Here is a 24,509-nt window from a genome sequence, read left to right as displayed (position 1 = left end):
GTAATGTCCGCTGTAATTACAGGCTTAATAATGCAGAGTGATGGAGGCGCTGGGAGGGGCAGGCAAGCCCTTCCCACTGGGCCCTCTCTGTGAATACAATGGGACCCACAAATGCAGTGGTGGAGTCTTGCTGGGACAATACCAAAAGAAGCAGAAATCAAAGCACTACCTGGGCCATGGGTTCAGGCTTGATTTTTCTGATGCAAACTTTACGTCCCCAAGATACCACTTAAATAAAACTGCATGTTTCTCATTCAACCAAGTAGAACTGTAGTGTCACAAAAGACAACATGTACACACATAAAACACTCACAAACATGCACAAACTGAAGGTAAAAAAGAAAGCTGTAATTCACAAGGTTTTCATATAGTGACATAAGAATGAATGTGGCACTTCATTTGGCAGAAACTAGAAGGTGCAGGAAGGAATTTTCTAAACTGTAAAGAAGAGAGGGATTTACATAAACTTTTGAAATGTGTAAAGCCTTGATTAGATACAGAGAAATAAAGATATTTAGCTCTAGGGAACTTCAAGTAAAGAGAACTGATAATGTTATAAAGAAACCATAAGCCCAAACAAATTATGCTTGAATAATACTGTAGATTTCATGAGTAGCAAATGTTACAGGTCATTTGAACATTACATCAAGATGAATCAGCTTTTCCTGCTAACATTTCTAATTCATTTCCTTGAACGGCAGGTTAAAAGCATTAATCATTCACAAAGTTTTCTTTTAAAGCACTTTTATCTAAAAATCCCTTTAGAAAATATAACATATTTGGTAAAGAAAACTATTGGTTTATAGTACAGAATTCTACACATTATTTAGAATAAGAATGGTATGCTGTTTACCATGAAACGAATCAAGTTTACCAGAGGATTTGTTTCGTACAAATGACATGTGTAATTCTCTCTTAAAAATATGATTTTGGGGCTTCCCTGGTGGCGCGGTGGTTGAGAGTCTGCCTGCCGATGCAGGGGACACGGGTTCGTGCCCCGGTCCAGGAAGATCCCACATGCCGCGGAGCAACTAAGCCTGTGCGCCACAACTACTGAGCCTGCGCTCTAGAGCCCGTGAGCCACAACTACTGAGCCCGAGTGCCACAACTACTGAAGCCCACACACAACTAGAGCCCGTGCTTCACAACAAGAGAAGCCACCGCAATGAGAAGCCCGCGCACTGCAACAAGCAGTAGCCCCCGCTTGATGCAACTAAAGAAAGCTCGTGTGCAGCAACGAAGACCCAACGCAGCCAAAAAAAAAAAAAAAAAGTAAATAGACGGCCATATGCTGAAAGGTGGTGGGTAGAGGGGTTCAGCAGGGGGCAGAAGAATTGCACCAAAGGGAACTGAAATAAATACACATTTTTGGACACACTTGAACACACTCTCCACCCCAGAAAAACAGTACCTATATTAACAATAGCTAACGTTTGTAGAGCACTTAGTATGTTCCATCCACCACTTCAATGCTTTACATGTCCTAATGCCACCAAATTTTCATAAATCCTCTGTAAGGTAGATTTATAGATGAAGAACATAAATCCCCTAAAGGTGGGGTTTATAGATGAGAAAACCATGACACAAAGAACTTAAGCATGAGGTGAAGCTTGTATTTGAACATGGGCACTCCAGCCCTTGAGTCCCTGCCCTTCACCATTTTGCTGGATTCAAGAAGGTTAAAAAGGTTTTGACTCACCCTTTCAATACCTGCCCCTAAGTCTAGGATGCAGAGACCAGAAAAAGAAGTCTTGGTCCCTTACTGCAGGGTAACTGATAACTCTGTTCTCACTGCTCCCTGCCCCCCTCCCCTCCAGCTACTCACCTTCAGAACCCAGCAGACACTGGGGGTAGAAAACTATTGCCATCCTGCATTCCAACCTGAGCTGAATGGTTTCTCAGGAAAAGCACTCGCAAGTGGAAGCAGAGAGAGGAAGAACTCAGAGAGCAGCCCATACCGTACACGGTCTTCCTGACATCTTATTTGTACAAAGCAGAACTGCAGGTTCCATCTAGTTCTCTATCAGAGGCAGAAGCTCTGACAGCAAAGACACACCATCGTTTCTCAGGCCTGCATCCCAAGCCACATGCTGGACCACGGACACACGGGGTGGGGATATGCACCTGAACCTGACTTCCAGGCTCTACTTATGAAAGGGTGAAACTGTCAGCACCCAAGTGGGCAGTGGGGATCAGTAAGTAGTCTCCACAACCCTCTGTTAGCCAGTGCTGTGCCTGGACAGACCTTTCTCTGTGTCATAAGAAGCAGAAAATAAATAGAAAAAAATGGGACCTTTGAAAAGAGTCTGCAGCACAAGAAAAAATGAGCACTGTTTTGAGGCTTGGTGGAAAACCCTATCTCTAAAAATGACTTTCCACAGGGAAAAAAATAAAATTTTAGAAAATGACACTCGATACAAAAGATGGCAGACATCATCTCTGTGAAATGACAGAGAACAATAAAAATAGAATGGGCCGAATTATAGGTAGAGATTGAAAAAGAAGACAGTTGGAATTAACAAAATAATTCTGGGAAAGACGAAATGCAGTAGCAGAAATTAAATTGGCAATAAAGGGCAGGACAAACCCTGTAGAATACTGACCGTGACGTACAAGGCAAATGTGAGGTGTTCTAGAACATGTGGCAAAAGATCAAAGAAATATGATGAGACAGAGGATGAGTATAAAAACAACTTATACTATTATAAGAATTATATACATATTCTTAAGGCTAAAATCAGAACGGGAACAGAGACAATGGCAAGGATATATGGAAAGGAACTTTGCACCTGAAAAAAGACCAAAGTCTGCAGTCCGAAAGGGTTCAAGAGTATTTCAGAAAAAAATAATGAAAAATACTTCTATCTCAACATTTCTTTACAACATATTTTAATGTCAGATAGCGTCAGAAGAGTAGCCAAGATCTGGGAGTGAACAAATGACTGGGAAAGTTAATCTGAACGCAACTGAATTTTTAACACCTTCACATAAAATCCTATGTAGAACAAGAAAGCCTGTTCTATACTAGACTTAATGGGAAAGTCGGGTTTTCTTTTTCCCAGTGAGGGACACTGGTTTCCAATAATACACAGATTGTTTGCAATGGTCATATCCTCCAGGTTAAAGCAAAAATATTTTTATATTTCATCAAGTAGGGCCAAGAGATATTAATTGCCATGCAAGAGGAGAAATGGACATTTAAACCAGAAGGTAAATGACAAATGATCAGAGAGGTGATGCGAGGAAGCTGCTTATAATTGGCCTGAAAAAAAAAAAAGAAAACATCAGTAGGGGATGTCTGGCCTAACAGAGCCCTACAATGACCAGGTGAGTATCCCTGAAGGAGGCACAGGGAAGATGCTGGGAAGAAGGTACTGAACGAACCTCTAAGAACCATGTATATGAGGGATGTTCCAGAGGGACTCAGGGACCATAATTATTTTGCAACACAAACCTTCAAATTCTGATTCAGAAATTTTGGTTACTTCACTTCCCTCTCATTGGGATTTTTGCAGCCCAGCAAATTTGTAATTAAGCCCATGCTTTTAAGAGGCCAATGAATATTCAGATAGCTCTCTTTTACTTCCATTCTTAACTCAGAGCAAAGTAGTGGAATCCTTACAAGAATGTTAGTATCTTCACAGAAATATTTTAAAATCATGTCTATTTAATTGTTCCTATATCCTGAGAAATGTGCTACTGTAACCTCACATTGATCCCTGTAAAAGTCAAGAAATATCTGTATATTCTAGAACCTGTAAAACTAGGTTAAATTGCTAATGTTGCATTCAAAGGGAAAGATAAATACAGTGTCCAATGTTTTAATATAAAATAAAAAGCATTCATCTCGCATCTCAGCTCCACAGTTCTCTCACTTTCCCCTTATAGGTCAGTTTCCTCTCTTATATCCTTATATAGCACCATCTTCTCTTCCCTAGTACTTAGCACAGATTGTGATACATATTTACATGACTATTTGATTAATATCTGCCTCCTTACCTTGACTGAGAGCTCCATGGGAGACCATGTAGGAGATACGGATTTATTTACTTTGCTTATTATCGTTAACCTCAATATTTGACACAGGACCAGCCCCATCAGACAAGCAATATATATCTGTGAAAGGAATAGACTGAGTGTATATGTTTTTATGCACTGTTCAGCCAAGCAAGTTATTGTATCCTAAGAATTCCAAAGCACTTTATACTAACAACACATCTTGCTTCTACACGTTGGCTATGCCTATCAACTTTCCAGGCAAACCATTTTTTTCTAATATGTAAATGACTTTTTTCACTATGGGTTGGCATTATATCAGAGTACTGAACATAAAAGGAATCGTTAGAGGTAATGAAACTGAAGTTAATAAATGCTAAGTAATATGTCCACAATAGCACAATCTACTAGTGAAACTGGGATTGGAACACATTTTCTATCCCTCACCTCCATCCTCCAAAGGTTCTATCCATTGCTTCTCAAGACACTGGCTCTTAACCAGAGCTTCTAGGTTACCAAGTCTCTGAAAGTAATCAATAGTTTGTAAATAAACATTTTGCCACACCTCAATGTTTAAAGGACATCTGCAATAAAGAAACTGTTTGCTATATAAGTAATCACTACAAATTTTCAGATTTCTTACACAGCTTATTTGTCAAGCCTGAGAGCTAATTATAGTTTCTCAAACCCGTGACACCTCTTCTTCGTTGTCATACACATACTAAGCCAGTATTACATGCCAGGCACTGTTCTACGGTTCTTTATTAAGGGACATTAGCCTAAGGCCTCCTTAGTTCTGTGGTTATGACCTAATTGCATTCCTTTTCTCTTATCATTCAGTTGCGACTGGGAAAAAGCCATTTCTGAAAAGTTAGAATCCTGAAAGATTAAAAATCTAGCCCTACAATTACTTGACTCAAGGTCTTTGGTCTCCATTTTTTTCATTCGAAATAGGTTTTTGTTTGGTTAGTTGGTTTTTTTCTTTTCCTTCTTTTTAAGTTGTAAGTTAGAGCTTGGGTTTTTTTGTTTTGTTTTGTTTTGTTTTTTAACAACTAGTTTCATATTTTTGATGAGTCTGCTTACCAAGCATAGAAAATCCATTTGCTGGCTAAAGGATCCCAACAACAGAAATTTCTATCTGATGATGGAATCATATTTCTAGATGACCCCAGGGTGAGTCAATTTGCCAAATGATTTCATTTATATTTATATGCTGGAATGTTATTCCAAAGGCTCCACATAGTCTCTGTTCTACGTATAAAACAATAAAACGAAAATAAGACACAGTATAATAATATGTATAACGAATACATAATATAATGCTTCTTTAGAAAGCAGACAACGATCTTGTCAGATGTTTTAAAATAACCCAAACCGGCATTATTTGTAGAAAAGAAAACTGTGATTGGAGAGTGGAGAGGGGCATATTAGGAAAAAGGGTAAGAAAAAGAAAAGAGAAACGGGGGAAATAGATGACATTAGATTAGAAAAAAAAGGCTTGAGTGATTGATACAGATGATAAAACAATGGAAGTAAAGGAGGTAAACCCACATGAAATGTCACTTTTTCATCAACGGATATCTACTTGGCTGTTGGAATGCTTCTTTAAAGAGGAAAGATGTTTTTGAAATAATGTAAAAGCAAAGTCATTCACGCACACACGTATAATTACATATGTGCATGGAAATGTTTACACAGTTTTAGCCACACAACCTGTCTATTCCCAGATCCAAAGCTATTCTAGACCATCTAAAAGCACAGGCCATAAGCCTTTAAAAATAATCTCACTTCTCATTTCCTTTACCACTTGGTTGGGTTTTTCTGTTTATTAGCTCATGAGGAGGGAGATGGTGTGATGGAGAAGACAGTTCTCTATTTAAAAAATCATGTTTTCATGTGCAAGAGACATAGGAAGCAGAAGGGAAAAATGGCTAGGACTTAGGAGTGGGGTGTAGTAGTTGTATATATAACAGGACAATGTAAATGCAGTGGGCTAACACATATTTTGCAAAGTCACATTTTGTAAAGCTACCTAGAAGACTGCCGTCGTCTCTTTCTCCACTCTCCCCTTCTTTCCCTACAGCAGTTCTGAGTTCCACTGCAATATTTAGATCCAATAACTCTTCTTCAAAAGCAGTATAACTACCAGGGATATCCAATGTCTTATATAGAAACACAATCATATTAGTATTGAGGTGGCCATTTGGCTAGCTCAACATAAATGGTTTGCTCACTAATATTTCAATAACAAGAACTTGCTTCTAATCAGCACACCCCTGTGTAGACAGTGTAGTTACCACTAGCGTTTGTAATGAGGACCCAAAGCACAGGGGAATTTCCTCCTGAATTATCTAAGGAAGACTCACTTAGATTGTTCTGAGCTTGGGTTCCAAGTAGGTGGCAAACAAAGTGTGTTCTCTTGTGTGAGTGCATCTCTCTTGGCCCATGCTTCAATAAAATGCCAATATTTGCCCCAAATGTACAATAGTTATTTATTAAAAACTCCCTTTGAAAATATCACCATAATCGGAAGGAAAAAGGAACAACAGATTTCTAAGGGCATGTTTTCTATACGTTGTTTAAATATATCCTGAGCTAAAGAAATAAATTTGGTTTAGGAATTCTAATTCTAGATAAATTTGAGGGTATATATAAAAGAAAGGGCTGTATAACTAGATTCTAAAACTTTCAAAGAATAATAATCCCACAAGGAATTACTGGCAACTCTCTATTACATAGAATATTTGATTAACCAGCCCACCAGTCTTCTCATCCATAGAGATATTATCAGTAATGTCTTTGGTACAAAGATTATTTCATTTGGGTTTTAGAACACTCTGTAAGGTTTGCTGTAAAAATATTACACATAGGTCTTAGGGAGTGAATTAAACATTTTTTGCAAACATAATCAAATTAGGGAGAGGACAGATTGAAATCGCTACCTCAAAGGTTATTAGATACCAAGAGTCAATCTCATGACACATTACCATAAAAATCACTTTCCCTTCTGGACAATCATGGCTTTCTGATAATGATTACCTGCATGCAAGCTGTACACTGTCAGTAATAATTTGATTTGAGCATTGCTTCCCAAAGGTGTTCATATCTGCATGTACTGACTTGTTAAATTGTGTTGTGCTAATTGATGGTTCACATGACAAGATATGCATAGCTGATCATGCTTATTAAAACGCAGGCCATTCTCAATTATCCAGAACAAAGGAGGTCCCTGGCACTTTTAATACACTCAACCTACAGATGATCCCCAGAACTCAGGAGGTTGAGTCTTCAGCCTCCTTCCAAAGATCTGTGAATAAGTAACTAATCTGAAGCTCAATGCAGCACCAAACATCAACGTGGAAATTCTAATTTTAATGGGAAAAAATGGAGCTATTTCCTATTTGGCATTATGTAGACAAAACACTCAAGAATATGACATCTGAAATACTTTCCATGCAGGTGTTTGGCATCGTGCAAACACAATTAAGTTTTGTCTTGTTTGGTCTGTCTGCAAGGTAAAGACAGATGGGAAAAGCCAAGGGCCAAGGATTACCAAACTGGGAAATCAGCCTGAGTGTCAAAAAGCCGTGCATCTTCCCCGAAAATTAATAATCCTAGCAGATGCGACAGGCAGATTTTCTAAACTAAATTTGTTCACTGACATTTTAAAACTTGGATTAAAAGCCACTGTAAGCTAAACACAGAACAGGACAAATTCCCTTCTACATTTCACAGATGAGACAATTTAGTAAAAATCCATGAATCACGGAATACAAAAACTGGAAGGGACTCAGAGATCATTTAGTCCATCCTTTCCCAAATTGTGTTCTAGAGAAATTTAGATCCCTGGGAGACAGCAGCGGTGGAAGTGACAGGTCAAACAGGTTAAGGACATTTACTGTTATACAAAATTAAACAAGTTTATTTACACGCAGTTACATACCTTATGGCTCCTCAAAACATAAGATCTAGTATGCCATAGTTCCCAGATTTATTTCACCATGGCATTCCTCCCCACTGACTATCTATTAATATTTTAGAGAACTAACAGTTGGCAGAACAAAGCTTCGGATACCCCAATCTAGTCCAGCCTCTTTGTTTTGCAAGAAGGGGAAAGGCCTCATAGCAACTTTTCAGGGGGCTACGTGGGCAACAGTAATTCCAGGTGTGGCCCAGAGCTGCTGACTAGGTCAGGCTTCGAGGACTCTCTGGAAGGGGGCAGTCCTGGGAAGCAGCTCACAACAGACGTCCCCTCCCAGCTCTCTCCAAAGTGTCCCTTCTAGCCTCGGGGCAGTGAACCGATTACTTCAGATTTATTTCCATAAAACCTTTCACTGCCACAATCTCTCCCAAGTGTCTTCAGAGTCTGCCAATGGATAATTTTCCAGCACTCAAAGATGAAGACAATTTTGAAATCAAGCCTCTACATTCAGTTCGGCAGTTCTGTTCTCACATGCTCTTTTTTTGGGGAAGGGGAGGAGAGAGGGGGGAAGGAATCCTAAAACTTTCAATCTTTTCATAATTAAATTTAAGGGCTTACAATGTAGCTCCAAACTAGGGAATAATTAATTCAGTATGAATCCAAATTTCTCGATCACAGAGGGAATCCAGTACATTAGATCTGTTGTATTTATGCCTCATTTTGTATAGATAATAAGATTTTAGTGCATATTTTTATGCCTGTATTTTTTAAATAGCTTGAACAAAAAAATTTACAGAAGGATTCTCTCCTGCAAAGTTCTCATTTGACACATTATTATACCCTGACTTGTTCTGTTAGTTATCTTATTTTCAGGCTCAATTGTAAACAGCTCCCAGGAACTGCCACGTAAATGTTTAATGACTGGCTGATACTACGACACCTTCTCAAAAGACATAATATGAAAAGATTATCTCCTTTCCAAATATGATATGGTATCCCTCCCTCCATCTCTCTCTCTCTCTCTCCCTCTCCCTCTCTCTCTCTCTCTCTCTCTCTCTCTCTCTCTCTCTGTCTTGGAGGCACACAAACATTAAAGGGGAAGAGTTCCATCAATCAGTCTTCATGCCTATTTCACTGGCCTTTTTCTTTACACAGGTCTACACTTCCAGATGGGAATTTAGAATGCAGAAAACCACTGCCCAAAATGGCTGAGGAGCTCTGTACCAAGAGAGTGTCGTCAGCCTGAGATGCAGAATTTATTCCGTCTTTAGTTTTATGGCTATCAAGTTAGCTTGCCCAAATGTGACATTTCCACCGACTGACATTTCCGGAACCAAAAAGCAACGTCTCTATGGAGCAGCATCCTAGGGACAAGGTGCACCAAAATGTGGTGCTCCCTCAGGGGTGCAGCTGTCCCTTCCCCAGACTCTCCATGGGAGATGCAAACAGGGAATCTATGAATTTCATCCAAAATGCTCCAGTGTGCCTCACTTACTCACAGCCTCCAATGAAAATCAGTTTGATCAGGAAAGAAAGGGCCAGCAAAGGGCAGGTTTAGAGAGCTTTCCAAATCAAGGAAATCCTAGGGATGTTCATATTTTATCTCAAATCCTCAGGTAATTAACTCCATAAGGCAATTTTTAGAGGCAATTCAGTTTGCGTCTTTAAAATGAGCAATGCTGTAACTGTGGAAAGGAGCTACATCTCATAGAACGCCACCTTCCCCAGGCTTTTAATGCTCATTTTTAATTAGATAATTTTATTTTTAAATCATATGTAGACTCTCATATTGCATTTTCTGCAAGCAGTCACCTCTCTAGTCCTGACTGTAGGCAAGTCTTCGACATGGGTTAGAAAAGTTTATTAAAACAACATTATTTTCGTCTTGTGTTTATGTTAATTTCTCCAGTCCCTGTGGCCCAATTTTACGTGCACGTCCCCAGGGGCACTTCTTACTTTCTCACATTTCTCTAGGACCAAAGAAATCTGACTTCACATGCAATAGAAATTACCCTTAGACCGCGGGCGGAGAAAACAAAAGGCGTAAGCCCTGGAGTATGATGTTTGGAGATACTTGATGGTTGCCTGGGTAGCGTTTAATTAGGCTTCGGTTGCGGCTGGGGTGGGGTGCTGGTACCTGGGTAACCTGTCACTGTGACTCAATCTGTGGTTGAACAATCAAAATGCAATGCTTGTTATGATGTCCATTTCTCACCGCTTGTCTTCTTTAGGAATTTGACTAAATCCACCCCCACACCCCTCCTCGTGTGTCTGTCTCTCTCACACACATGGTTTTTAAATTAAGGAAACACTCTTTGTTAGTGTCTTTTAAAGCTGTGAATGACATATTTTCCCAACTAACTTATAAGCAGTGGGGATACCTAATTCTTCCATAGATCCCTTTACAAATTCCTTGCTTATTCCTAAACACTCAGAAATATTACTTGACTTTTTTAAAAGAAATCTACTAGCTTATGCTTTATTCCTCATCTTCCACCATCATTTCCAGCATGTTTTCATAGATGCTGAACAAAACATTCTACCAAAAAAAAAAAAAAAAAGCAGGCAGTAAAAAGTAAAGGGACTGTACTTGCTGGTTGCTGTGTGGTGTGCTTTAAAAACAAACAAATACACACCCACCCCAGCAACAAATCTAGCAAAAACCATGGGCTCTCTTTGGTCTCTGGAAATGAAGACAAAACCACTGACATACAGCATAAGATGCCGTCCTTGGTGGGCGACGGTAGCAGCTGTTCTGGGATGCACCGAGTGAGATTTAATGGCGGGGTTACTGACAGTCCCCAAAATGGCTACTGGGCCCGGGCAGCCAATTTTCTGCTACCTTCCTGCCTATGCTTGCCTATGTTGAGTGGTCCCGCAGTGCCCATTAGGAACTGCTTGAGAGCCATTACAGCCGGCAGAGTAAAGCATCCTTCTGACTCTGAAAAAAAAAGTGAGATGAATAGGTATTTCTAGGGTGGTCCGAATGAGCCATCATTAACAACCCTGGGGAATGAAGGCATCTGCACAGGGCAGTGAAACACCGTTTTATTCCTCTGGCCACACTTGCACCAGAAAAAGAAAAATAAAATCACATGCGCTGTAAGGATCTATGGATATAAAGGATCGCCACATTTCAAAGCTGAGCAAACTGCAAACCTCACAGGAGTTAACGCCTGTATCGCACACACTACCAAGTTCTGGATCTTCTCCTTGGAAAGTCTGGCCCTCTCACTGTTTCAAAGGAATGCGGACGGGGCGCGGGGGGGGGGGGGGGGCGGGGGGGCAAGCAGGCAGTTTGGGGCAGCGTGTGAATGGGAGCACTTGGGTGGAGCACGAAGCTGGAGGGGCCGGGAAGGCTGAGGGCAGGGGGCGAGTGGAGAAAGGCGAGTGATTTGCATTAAAATGGGAGTCCCCTTCCCAGGCGGGGCGGCATTGACCTCAATGGATGTTAAGCAGAGGTCTGGTTACTTCAACAAAACTCAGGCTCTTTATTTGCCATTTTCTTCTAAGACCAGGATTCCTGCCATAACCTCATATGATGATGCAGTGAGAAAAGATGAGTCCGCTGGGCATGTGAGCAAGTGCGTGTACCTGTGCGTGTGCACGTGAGAGAGAGAACAGGAGGATAACGCATCTGCTTTCCCTCGGAAATCACAGGATCCCTGAGGGTCGAGTCAGCCTCTGGAATGCAAGTGAACGTGTATTTGTGTGCTTTATCTTTTAAAGGTTGGGAGCAGGGCTGAAAACACATTCATTACTGGCTGTTATAGAGGGGTTGATGTATTCTAGGCACATACAATTAGGCTATAATTCTGTACAACGACAGACTAAACATACAAGTCTAGACAGAGAAAGAAGATGAGTACAAACATTCTTAGACCTTTTCTAAGAGCATTTTAGTATTTTCTTATCATTCTACCAGCAAATGTTGTAAATCCTTGACTCTTCAACGTGAAAGGGATTCTCATGACTTAAATTCAAAGGGCTTGATTTTAATTCTCCGTCAAAAACCAATCTTGAGGCAAGATATTTTGAGCAGTCACTCAGCACAAATCTGTGGTTTATTTACCTTGCAGAGAAAAGGCATGGATTCTGAAACAGAACCACCCATATACGCATTACAAAGTCAATCACACCACATGAAGCGTTTTTGTGAATGCGATCTAGGAGTTATAAAACGAGTGACAAAATGTAAATGTACCAAAGTCTTACTACTATTTATTCAGCTGACTAAGAAAATAAGCCATAAGAAATCTCAGTTTCTTAAAACTGGAAAAGTCTATAGTCACTTGTTGGTTGGAGAGAAAAGAAGAAAGAACCGAGGGGTAGGAGGGATCAGAAGACGTCGCCCGTGGACAGATCATCACAGCGAGAGAGCAGGCTAGCAACCTCACCCACCTCAGCATCCTCAGAGGGGCAGCAACAGGACCACTTTGCACAGGGTCTGCAACCCTGCCCTACGGTCCTGCTACGGCAGCACCTTAATGCATCACCTCCGTTTCGCTCTCACACCCAAAGGACCTTCCTAAACTCAGCCAAAGAATGGTGCTGTCTCCTGCACATAACCAGCAACTATGTGCCTTCTGATAATGTCAATGGCAACTGCTTCTCCGAGAAACACCTTTCATACAAATTTTTTAATTACAAAAAGGAAGCCAGCCAGTATCTAAAGCCACTCTTTCCCCTAGATAATAATAATCACCAAATATACAAATCTGATAGATTTTCAACAAGGGCCACAATTTTAATACCAGCTTATGTTTATTGTTTTCCCATGTGATAAGCACTGTTTCAAGATCTTTATACAAATTAATTCACTTGATCCTCATGAAAACTCTGTGAGGAAGAAGGGATCATCTCTGTTTTACAAACAACAAAACTGAGGCTTAGAATGCTTAGGTAACTTGTCAGAGATCCCACAGCAAATAACTTTTAGAGCCAGGATCCGGAATCTGCATCGTGCAGTGTTGTTGGTGAGGATTTGGGTTAACAAAAATGGTGAATTATTTTTCTAGGCAGAAGTAGCAAAATGATGGAAAAAGGACTGAAATTAATTTTCATTCTGGTGTCCCTTGTCCTAGGAATGCTCCGTATTTGTTTGTTGTTTTGAAACGATGTTTGTCTAACACGGGCAATCATGGGACACTTTCTATAACCCTAGGATATAGTCCTCTCTATTGTTAGGGGCAGACAGATCTAAAGTTAAGTTAGGGAAAGAAGCAAACAGGAATGGAGAGTGAAATAAATTCCATTCAGCACGGTAAACCTAGCTCTACTCTCATGGTAAGATTTATCAAAATGATTCTCATCCAACACAATTAAGGTACAAGAAACATACTGTAATATATAAACAAAAATTTACAATAGGATTTGAATTTGTACATATAAGGAAATATATGACTATGCCTCTATTTTGAAAAGACTCAACTGTTGAACTTTGACTTGAGGGAAAAGACTGGGGGGTGTTCATGAAAGAATACATAACCTTTTCTCTCAAGATAACTGGTCTCACTTGAACCCTGCTTAGATGTGGCCAGGAGTGGTGTTACACCAGGGCTAATCAGTAGAGACCTGCCCTGGGAACAGAGACATCTGCTGAAGGATATTGAGGAAGTCAACGCTGCAACAGGTTTGAGCGAGTAAGATGACCCTAGATGACTGACTATTCCAAGAATTCGAGCATGCCAGACTTGGACGGCACTTGGTGATCCCAGAGCTCACATTCTGGGGAACTGGGGGACCCATCACCTCATTATTCATAGTAGATGACCTCCACCTCTGCAGAGAAAGCAACATAGTCCAGCTTCCTGCTCAAAGGATATTTGTTCAAGATATGACTAAGCCATTCAATCAGACCTGCAATCCTGAAGAAATAGGCCAACTGAATCTCAAAACCATGTTTAAAAACTAGTACAAGACGTAAACTAGTACAAGGGAACAAATCTGACAAATCTGGTTGCGCTGTTCACATGAGCTATTAGCTGCATTTGAGGCTATCACCAGTCTTTTATAAGGACTTTCCAATTCTTAAATATAGCAACAGGGGTATGGTAGCATGAATGCAAAACAGATATATGGGCAACCCTAGCTCCTCACCTACAGTTTGCCCTCCATATCTGCGGGTCCCACATCTACAGGTTCAACCAACCAAGGGTTGAAAATACTTTTAATTCCAGAAAGTTCCAAGAAGCAAAACTTGAATTTGCCACAGGCTGGCAACTATCTACATGGCTTTTAGGTATTATACATTGTATTATAAGTAATCTAGAGATGATTTAAAGTATATGAGAGGATGTGCGTAGGTTATACGTAAACATCATGCCATTTCATATAAGGGACTTGAGAATTCATCAGATTTGGTACCCACAGGAGTCCTGGACCAAATCTCTACAGATTCTGAGTGCCCCTATACTTGTGCCATCAGGGAGGGCAATGAATATTTTATTAAAACCCTGCCAGCCTAAGCAAAAAAAAAAAACTGTCTGGATTTGATGCAGGGTGCTAGAGTTGATGCTAGTCTGTATACGACTGTTAAATGCCTACTCTTCTCACAAGAAGACAAGAGTAAGCAAAGCAGTGACTGTGTTTTTTTTGTTCATCACTGTGTGTTCACCTTCTCCACACCCCACAGGGCCTGGCACACTGTAGGTGCTATTTAGGTATTTTTTTAATTGGCTGAAGGAACAGCTTTATTTTTTTAGAGGATTCAACCTTCATCTCATTCCTTGCCTCTAAGTTAACTCGGACTCTTGGAACTCTAAATGCAGAGGTTCAGCTGACTCCATTTTAGGGGCCTCAGGTGCATGCATTAGCTTCTACAGACTATCAGTGCGTGGGGAAGACACACTAGATTTGGAGCCACTTAAAAAACAGATCTCACATTTTCCCATAAAACCCTTCAGTTCGTCCAGGAAAAGCTAAAGGCTTCTTTGGGTCCAATCCAGCGATCACCCTACGATCTCTGCTTACCCCAATCTGGCATCCTCATCCTCTAACGTAACATCTCTTCTCTCTAAAACACACTTACCTACCTGAACTGAAGCTGATGTGTGCTTTTATCCTCTGCTGTAGCCTTGGTTAGAAACCTTCACCCCGCTCTGAATGCTTCCCACACAGGGCCTCACCCCCATGGCTATATTCTGGATGCTCGGTTCTCAGAGCACAGGCCCAGCCCTGCACGGCTGCACTCTTAGGCTGGGGAAGGAAGCTCATAACCTCTTCCTGGACCTGGCAAGAATGAGAGGGTGCTGTGTGTCCAGGCGCCAATCTCTAGACACAGAGCCTAGCACAGCACTGCTACAACTAGGTCGGTAACCAACCTTTACTGTGGGTGACAGCAGGAAAAGAAGGGAGAATGGGCTACATGAGCCCACGGTAGTGGTTTGTGGGGGGGACCTGACCTTCCTTAGTCCACAAGAGTCATACTAGGTCCCTGGTTCAAAAATGGTTAATTCTTTAGCAATTCTTGCAGCCTTTCATTTCACAATATACTGCCATTCTATAAAGTCAAATACAAGTATGAAGGAACACAATGCAAATCACAGGATTCATTTACCAAAAAAAAAGTCATAGCAAGAAAGCCAGAACAACCTACAGAGAAAGGATAAAAGCTTGAATTTTACATTTTGAAACATACTTGTTGGAAAAGGGTACTTCCCTTATTTTTCTTCTCGTGAGATGAATTCAAAAGTCACAGAAATGTGCAAGACATAAAAATGCAACATAACAACGAGAGAAACAACCATATACTGTACCTTTACTTCAGCAAATCACGCGCTGTCTGATAGTCTCTGGATCATTCTTTTTGCTCGACGCAAAGTTACAGAGCTGATTTTCACATGGCTTTACAGCAAGTTTAACTTTTAATGAACCAGTTCTTGATAAGTTTTTCTTAACACATTTACTCAACTCCATGCTTGAAAGCTACAATTCATTTGATAACTGAAAAGTAAGGGATTTTATTCTAATAGCAAACTCAAAGAGAAGCACTATCCCAGTCTCATGGGCATACTGCTGCAGCCAAGTGTGATGCATGAAGGCACTGACAGTCTGTACGTGATTTCCAATCTCAGTATGTACAAGTATGTACAACGATGTAATCAGTCAGAAAGGCTGAACCGGGCTTCCCTGGTGGCGCAGTGGTTGAGAGTCCGCCTGCGATGCAGGGGACGCGGGTTCGTGCCCCGGTCCGGGAAGCTCCCACATGCCGCGGAGCGGCTGGGCCTGTGAGCCATGGCCGCTGAGCCTGCACGTCCGGAGCCTGTGCTCCACGACGGGAGAGGCCACAACAGTGAGAGGCCCGCGAACCGCAAAAAAAAAGATTAAAAAAAAAGGCTGAACCTCCTTGCTGGTCTTTTATCAACGCCAACAAAATTTGCAATCATACAACAAAATCATGTACACAGAAAAGGGTGTTCTCTCTTTTACATAAAATTTAGGTGGTATTTAAGAAATAAAATGCAAAACCGTATGTGATAGATCAATGGCAGAGCTATTGAAAAACACACCCCAGGTTTAGAGTCTTTATGGGCAAGTAACTCTGTTCATAATCCTCAAATGTGACTAAGTGGGAGAAGTATGGGTCACAGCTCACATGAGGAAGACAAGGTGGGTGAGTCTGCCTACATCCCCAGGCCTAGAGGCACAGGTAGACTACATCCCCAGTGAAGCGGCTACTTAGCGGCAGCATCTTCATAAATGACAAATGTTTGTGTCCTTACCTTTAATTATTCTGCAGTATTCTTTTTCATCTCTGAAAGAAAGGCTATTTTAACAGTAGTTTGGAATTTCAGACTCTTTTACCCACACTAAGAAAAGTAGGTGATAATGCAATGACGAAAATGATAATGTATATTTCATTCAGATAGAAAATGCAGTAAAGCAGATATTTCATTTTCTTGAGAGGGAAGGGCAGTTATGAAATTCTGGGAGCATCCAATTTGTATTCATAACTTCATGTGAGTAAAATTAACATTTAAATAGTTTACAAACCCTTAAGCTCAGAGTACAATGAGATAAATACGAAAAAAATTTTTTAATTTACCCTAGAACTTAAAAACTTTTAAGACTCCACAAAATGGAAACCCACACAGTGACAACTTAAGAGTTAGCTGACCTTCCTAAAATATGGCTTCTTGCTAACCTAGTTGATAATAACAAACACAAAGCATCCTTTAGCAATAAGAGGAAATCTTTTCCACGCCCCAGGCAAAGCTTTCCAGCCAATGGCCTGTTTCTCATCCTTTCAAATTCTACGTTGACTAATACTTAACTAAGCCTCACCTGGAACTTCAGGAGAGAATCTTGCAGAGTGTCGGGATACAAAAAGTTTCAGTTCTTGATCCAGGTTGCATTCAATCAGGTTTGTGTCCCATGATCGGATTCCTAAGGAAGGAAAGGAAGACAGATGACAGATCTCCAGTTACTCATTTCGAAATGGTTTGGAAAACATCACGGTAGCATTTCTCAAGCTTTAAGGAAGGATGTGGAAACTCCTTTCCTGAAGAGCGTGGTGACCAGCAGTGGATGCCCACAAAATGGGAGGGCCGGGGAAGTCTCTCCACCAGGCCACAGGGGAAGGATAACTAGCAGTGTGGACTGAACTCCTGCCCCTCATAAAATGTAAATGCAGCTCTTCTGGAAGAGTAAAGGAAAACAGTTATTAGGAAAATGACAGGCTTTACTCCAGGGTGGGAGTAGAAAGGACAGGAAGATGGTGAGCCTGTAGCAGTTAGGGGGCTACCAGACAATCGCTAGCTTTCCCATGGTCCGTTTGTACGTGGCTAGAAAATGTAGAATGAGGGTGGGGAAGCAGAGATATGGAGGCTGGCATTCAAGTCCAGGGCTCTGTTTTTAAAGCTTTTTGCAGTGTGCATATGCATTTTGTGTATCTGGTCACTTTTCTTTACCCCTCCCATTTTTGACCTTGATTTCTCAACCCCTAGATATCAATCAAAATTTGTGTGATCTTTGCTAAGAAAGCTGGATCTCAATCTTAAAAGACGCCCGGCCTCTCTGTCCTCCCAGGCATTTACCTGACTAGCTTGGCAGACAGCTCTTTCATTCACAATTGTTAGTTGTCCTGAATTTTCTTATCCAGAGGCAAAGAAATGTGGCAACTTTTTATACTGTATAAAACTTCTACAGAGTTGAGGGCCATGAACTGTCTATTCCCACAAAAGTTGAGGCTTCCGTTCACAAGACTGGAAGCTGGGGTGAGGGGAATACGAGGGTAAGGAGTGCTGACGCCCTACCTCCCTCATCTCTTCCCACTTCCTCTCTCCTGACCTTCCAAGAGAGATGGCTAAAGGGTACAGCAGAGGTGGGAGTCCTGGGGAGCAGGCCAGGCAAAATTGGGGAACCACAGAACTGGGAGTGTGTGTTTGTTTTTCATGTATTTTTATATCTTCCCAAATAGACGGCTCACGGTAGAGCCATTATGTAGGTAGTATCCTAGATTGTACCCCTGCATGGAGCATCCTCAATTGCCGGAAACAAACCTCTGGAACAACTATCATTCTTGCCTATCTACTAAAGGCAGGGACTTGAACGTCTAGGGGTACCACACAGGTGAACTATCTCTAAATAAACACTTGGTCATTTAATCATTTTCGCTGGTCATTAGTCATGCATACAGACTCGGAAGCATAAATGGCAGTGTGTTATTTAAACACACCTCTCAAATCCTTAAGGCATACGTGCACTTACCCCCATTTAAATCTTGTTCAGTTTTCCTGTCTTGCAAAGAATGAAGGTAGATACACACACACACACACACACACACACACACACACACACACAGATTCTGGAAACTGAGTTGACCACACATCTAAAATATCTTCAGATGACACACCAAACACCTTTACGAATGTGAGAAATATTTTCAAATAGATGTATACATCTACTACACAGAGGCAGAGATTTCTCATACAATCTTTGGGAAGAATTCAGGTGTGCAAGAGTTAACATTCCTAAAGACAGGCTAAATTACAAGGGAGAAGCTTATGGGTCTCCCTGGAAACATTAACAGCGTCAGTTTGCGTTTGTGCTAATGGAGTATTTAAATTTTAACAAGAAAGGCATGTTGTGATTTTGCAGATCTTTTTCCGTGCAGAAATGATAAATGGGTTTTTGTTTGTTTGTTTCACAGAAAGCTTGACAGGTCGAGAGGCCTGAGTTCATTAGAATATTTTACTTCCACGTATATATACTACGTATTCGGCTAGCATGGAAAATCATCGAGCTCCTGTCTGAGCTGCTTAATTGGAAATTCGTGACTGGATTATCTGTGCTCCAGGTCTGAGCTCCACTTTGTCTTCAGGCTTGTCAAGTAGGGTCAATAAAGTTAATAATGAACATATGTATTAAAATTAAATTCGTATAATTTTTCTGCCTTTGTTCTAAGAAATGTCTAAATTGCTACATTATTTGAATGGCTTCATCTAGAGTTATACATAGACTTGTTCTTAGATTGTTGTTTGCCATTTTTCCCTTGGCTTCAATTAACTTCAATGTCATGACACATGCAGTTAAACATTTGCTTTTTATTTCATAAACTCCTGGTTCTATGATTTGTAATTTAGCAATGGAAAAAGTATGAAACAGTAGAAAAACCATTTAGTAATTTTTAAGTTACATTAGCAAACAGCTGATAATGTAACTTATACTCCCAGTGAAATTAAAAATTCAGGATTCTCTTTTCAAGGGAGCAATTTCCAGCCAAATTACATCTTAATGATGCATCATCACTACTACCACTTATAAAATAAAGGTTACAATGGATTTACTAGTAATTTTAGTTGGAAAGGAAAATTTTGGAACCAAGCCACTTTCTATACCAATTTTAGAAAGAAAATACTGTGTAATTACCTTGTACCTTCTACTGGATAACGTTAGTAAAGGGAAATACTACTTCTCAATGAAGATTCATATTGCATTTAGTCAGTTTATATATCGCTCCTTTGTGCCTAAGAGGAAGCCAGCGGTGGCCCCTCTAAAGCTCACGGGACAAAAAAATGTCTTCTTTGGCTCTTCTCACATAGTCCCCTCCCTGAGTTCATGGCTGGAGGGGATAGTGGGGTGCTGGTAAAGAAGGTCTGAAGAGGCTTTCAGAAGCAGGTCATCCTGGTTTCCAGTGGGAGTACAAAAGCCATGGAATTTCCTGGCTCTTTTTCTGACTATCCCCCAGTCCACGCCAGGTCAAGCTCCTCCCTGGGCCTCTGCTTCTCCAGCAAACTCTACCATGACTGTGCCCTTACAGGCTTACCCAGGTGGGGACAAAACAACCCCACCAGTTGGAGGAGATCAACCTCCACTTTTTAAACTGGGCCCAGAGAACATCTGTGACCCATGGGCAGCTGGCCTATGGCTAGGCATCCTGAGAACACCCCTACCTAACCTGGCACTGTCTTCCAGCCCTGGAAGCAAGTACCATCACTGTCTGTGTATAGCCTGATGACCAGGCGGGAACAAAGGATCATGGATTTCCATCTCAGTTCTCTGATTCCAGGAGTGGCAGTGCACAAAGGGGAGGCTAAAGTGCACATAAAGTTGACAGATGAAAAAAGGAGAAAAGAAAAGGGTGTGTGTGTGTGTGTGTGTGTGTGTGTGCGTGTGTGTGTGTTGTTGGGGGGTGGGTATCACAGGACAAGTCAGGGTGAACAATAAGGAAGAACCAGGTTGCCTTATTTTACATAGGTTAGATCTTGCCAAGTTTACTGATCATGCAAGCATTTTGCAGGATTATTTAATAAAACCAACAATTTTTTAAAAACGCCTCTCATTTAAAGGCGAAAATCTATATCCTGAAATAAACAATAGATTGAAGAAAGCAGAAAGAAATGACCATGCATTGTGTGCTGAAATGTACACGGATTCTATCTGACTGCTATTTGAGCAAGTTGGTTTTCTTCCATGAGCTTTAGTTGCTCCCTCTCAGAAACAGACTTTGAATATTTTTTGCCCAAGTTCCTAAATTATTACTAAACTATAACCATAAGATTCTATTTTCAAAACTATGCTAAAACGTGATCTGAAGTCAGATTTGAATCATAAAGAAACAATTAAAACAAAGGAAATGCTAAATTCCATAAGGTTTTCTTTCCTAGAGAAAAGTTTTCCTATTTTTTCCCTTGACCTAACCTTCAATTTGCGTTTTTCCTTTTGTTTTAAGCCAACAATTTGACGTTCATAATTTATATGTTATGTGTAATGCAGACAGTATCTTACAGAGTTCATCATTTCAAAGCATTGATGATAAATAATTTAGGTCTTGGCTAGCACTTCACATTAGAAGCAAGCAAAAGAAGTGATTTATAATAATTTATTTATTGGCCTAAAAGTCAGAACTTATTTAAAAAGTAAGCCTTTAGAGAAGGTTAATAATGACTCATCAATTTAATGACCTTAAGTTTAGTGTCTGGCTTATATTTCAGCATGGATCAAAGAACCCTTAGTAGGTAATACCAATTAAGCAGTGCAAGCAGAAAGGCATCTGCCTTTTGACTTTGAAACGTATGAAGATGAATATAATCAAGTTAACAGTCCCCAACATTTCTTTTAATTCCCACCATGTTGTTGTTTTTCTGTTGAAACAAAACGGAAATGAAACCCCAAATCTTTCCTGGGTTCTTAATTCTCTTAACCATCTTAGACTAAAAACATTCAATAAATGACATCAGAAACACTGTAGTTAGCGAAACTTACATCTAAAAATCCAGGACATTAGATGTTACACACATCTATCTTATTATGAACAAATCCCACTGATTCCCAATATTAACTAGAGGAAAGTTAAACTCTTTAACAGTAATTGAAAACATTAAACGGACACTTAGTATTCTTTATATGTTTTAGTTTCTTTTTAAAAAATAAAGCAAAGAAAACTTTTCACAAGGCTATAGAATTAGTTTTGCAAGGCATGGATATATGTAGTCCATGTCCTAAAATAAACAGGAGGAGTGGAGGCTCTGCTAAAAATAGGGATGACTGTTAAGTCCTTCTTGGGGACTAATTAGGAAGGGGGCAACAGAGGTGCCGAAGAGCAGTTGGTGGAGCAACAATGGTTTGGCACTGAGTCCTGCATAACTAACTAACTAAAGCTAGACCAGTCTGAGGAAAGTCTATTGTTTCAAATTTGAGAAGAAATGACCAGACCCTCCATTATGCATTTTGAATACAGCTGAAGAAATGAATGATGGTCTCTCTTCCTTGTGTAACCAAGCAGGACCCTATGGGGCCTTCCCGGGACAGACCCCTCCCCTATATCCTCTGCTTTAGCTCCTCTCTGAAGTACCTAGATATTAGTATCTGATGCATTACTTCCTGACTTGTTTTTCAGATGCTAAAACTACCACCAAATGGAAGGAATTAACTACTTGATGACCATGAGCACATACTGCCCATTACCGCCTTGTTACCTCATCATCAATCAACCAGAGAATTGTGCACGAGCTAATCACAAACCCTGGGACGCCCTCCCTCACCTTGCCTTTAAAAATGCTTCACTGAAACCCTTCGCGGAGTTCAGGGTTTTGAGCACAAACTACCCATTCTCCTTGTATTGGCACCTCACAATAAAGCTGCACTTTCCTTCGCCACAACCTGGTGTCAGTAGATTGGCTTTACTGTGCAAGGGTGAGCAGACCTGAGTTTGGTTCAGTAACACCTGGTTTCATGAAGAATTTACTAAGCATCCATGCTGGGGTGTTTCAGGCCTGTTGATTTACTGCATTACCACCATCTTCCTATAGACCTATTTGCTGGACTTCCCAAAGAGGCCTAAGTCATCAAATGGCAAAAATCCAAGTCACCAGGGTCTCCAAACCCACAGAGCCTTTGTTAAGGCAAAGAGGGGAAATGGGAAGCAAGAGGAACAGATGATGAACGGCTTTCCCAGCCTGCAGCGCACAATCAGAGCCGAACACCCTGGAGCATCTCCATCTTGCTTCACACAACGGGGTCCATGGGCACCAGCAACTACAGCCGTGGTATCAGAGTGACCTCTGGAGGAGGTCCAGCTGGGACCTGAAAGCTGAGGCGGCAGCGAATCCGGCACAGGGAAACAGCCAGCCTGCCCTGTTGCTAGGTCATCTTAGACTGTCGGAAAAGCTACGGGAGCAGTATTTTCACTTAGCACTGGAAGGCCCTGCAGCTTGATCTGCATCCGAGACCCCAGGACCCAAGAGAGTGATCTCCAGAGGAAAAGCAGCATCTGTTACTGTGCGTTAGGAAATGGCTCTGCTCACTCACTTGGTTGATTCTTAATGGGATCAATACTGCCATTTCAGAGGTACCTGCAAAAACCTGACTGAATCAGGGAATTCAAAATCAGGAAGACGGACTTCCCTGGTGGCGCAGTGGTTGCGAGTCCGCCTGCCGATGCAGGAGACACGGGTTCGTGCCCCGGTTCGGGAAGATCCCACATGCTGTGGAGTGGCTGGGCCTGTGAGCCATGGCCGCTGAGCCTGCGCGTCTGGAGCCTGTGCTCCGCAACGGGAGAGGCCACAACAGTGAGAGGCCCGCGTACCGCAAAAAAGGAAAAAAAAAAAAAAAAAAAAAATCAGAAAGGCATGCTGACTGAAAAGGAAACCTGAGGGGGCTTCTGGGATTCCAGTAATGTCTGCTTCTTGATCAGGATCATACAGGTATGTCGTTTTGTGAAAATTCACCAAGCTCCTCACTTATGATTTGTGCCTTTTCCTCTTTATATAATACATCAATAAAAAAATGTTTTTTAAAAGACAGGAAGACAAATCTGAATATTATCACTAAGTGCTAGCAGTGTAAAACACAGTAGAGAGCACTTCACAACGATACTTGAATGCCTCTAGTTTATCCTCAAACAGAAGCAGCCTGAGAAACAGGGCACTAAAAGGATATCAGCAGAGTAACAAAGCAGGAGTATAACTACATGGAAGGTGATTGCTGAACCACCTCCCTGCATGGGGCGCTGCCCACAAGTGGATGACTATTGCCTTTGTATAAAGGCAAGCTCTGAAAATTGCTGTTTGATCTCCCTGAAGTTAGCTTGTCCTGCACTAACATCATGACAGGGCCAGAAAACCAGTGATGCTGCAGTGCTGGCACCTCTGTCACTTATGAATGGTGTCACCTTGAGCTGGTCCCTTTATCCTTCCTGCCTCTCTGGGCCCCCCATCTCCAAATTGGGGATGGTGGTCCCTCTCCTCGCACTGCATCGGGTGGTTATGAACCTTTTATAGATAGAAAAACACTTCCTGATGTATTATTGCTTCCCAGCAAAGGTGCTGACAAATAATATTTTTTTAAAAAATACAAAGTCATTGATTCATACAGTAGCCACACCCAAAATCAGTACGTGTGAAATCTTCCAAGGAGAAAATGTGCAAATAAACTAAATTAGTACAGATCAGATTAAAGGGCTGTAGTTTGAAAATGAAGCGTTTTTGAGATGCTCAAATGAGGCATTTCACTATTGACATATCCTATTCTTAAATATTGTTTTCCGAAGAAAATAACAAGACTGCTTGTTGCTCACTTTTTCTTTTTTCTTTCTTTCTTTCTTTATTTTTTAATCTGAAAGGGAACATCAGTGCTTTTAAAGTTAAAC

The 24,509-nt window shown here is 41.0% G+C and overlaps 1 protein-coding gene across 1 annotated transcript in view; it reads right to left on the bottom strand.

The window, feature by feature from the left end:
• Positions 1 to 24,509, bottom strand: part of MAP1B (microtubule associated protein 1B) — a 90,511-nt gene that overhangs the window by 64,228 nt on the left and 1,774 nt on the right. The window contains exon 2 of the mRNA XM_065873417.1: positions 17,204 to 17,305. Within this exon, the coding sequence (XP_065729489.1) occupies positions 17,204 to 17,305 (102 nt within the window). The remainder of the gene's footprint in view (positions 1 to 17,203; positions 17,306 to 24,509) is intronic.

This window comes from Phocoena phocoena, chromosome 3 (genome assembly GCF_963924675.1).
Source record: "Phocoena phocoena chromosome 3, mPhoPho1.1, whole genome shotgun sequence".
Classification (NCBI taxonomy): Eukaryota; Metazoa; Chordata; class Mammalia; order Artiodactyla; family Phocoenidae; genus Phocoena; species Phocoena phocoena.
The sequence above is the reverse complement of the archived record's forward strand: the minus strand, read 5'-3'. Positions and strand labels throughout refer to the sequence as shown.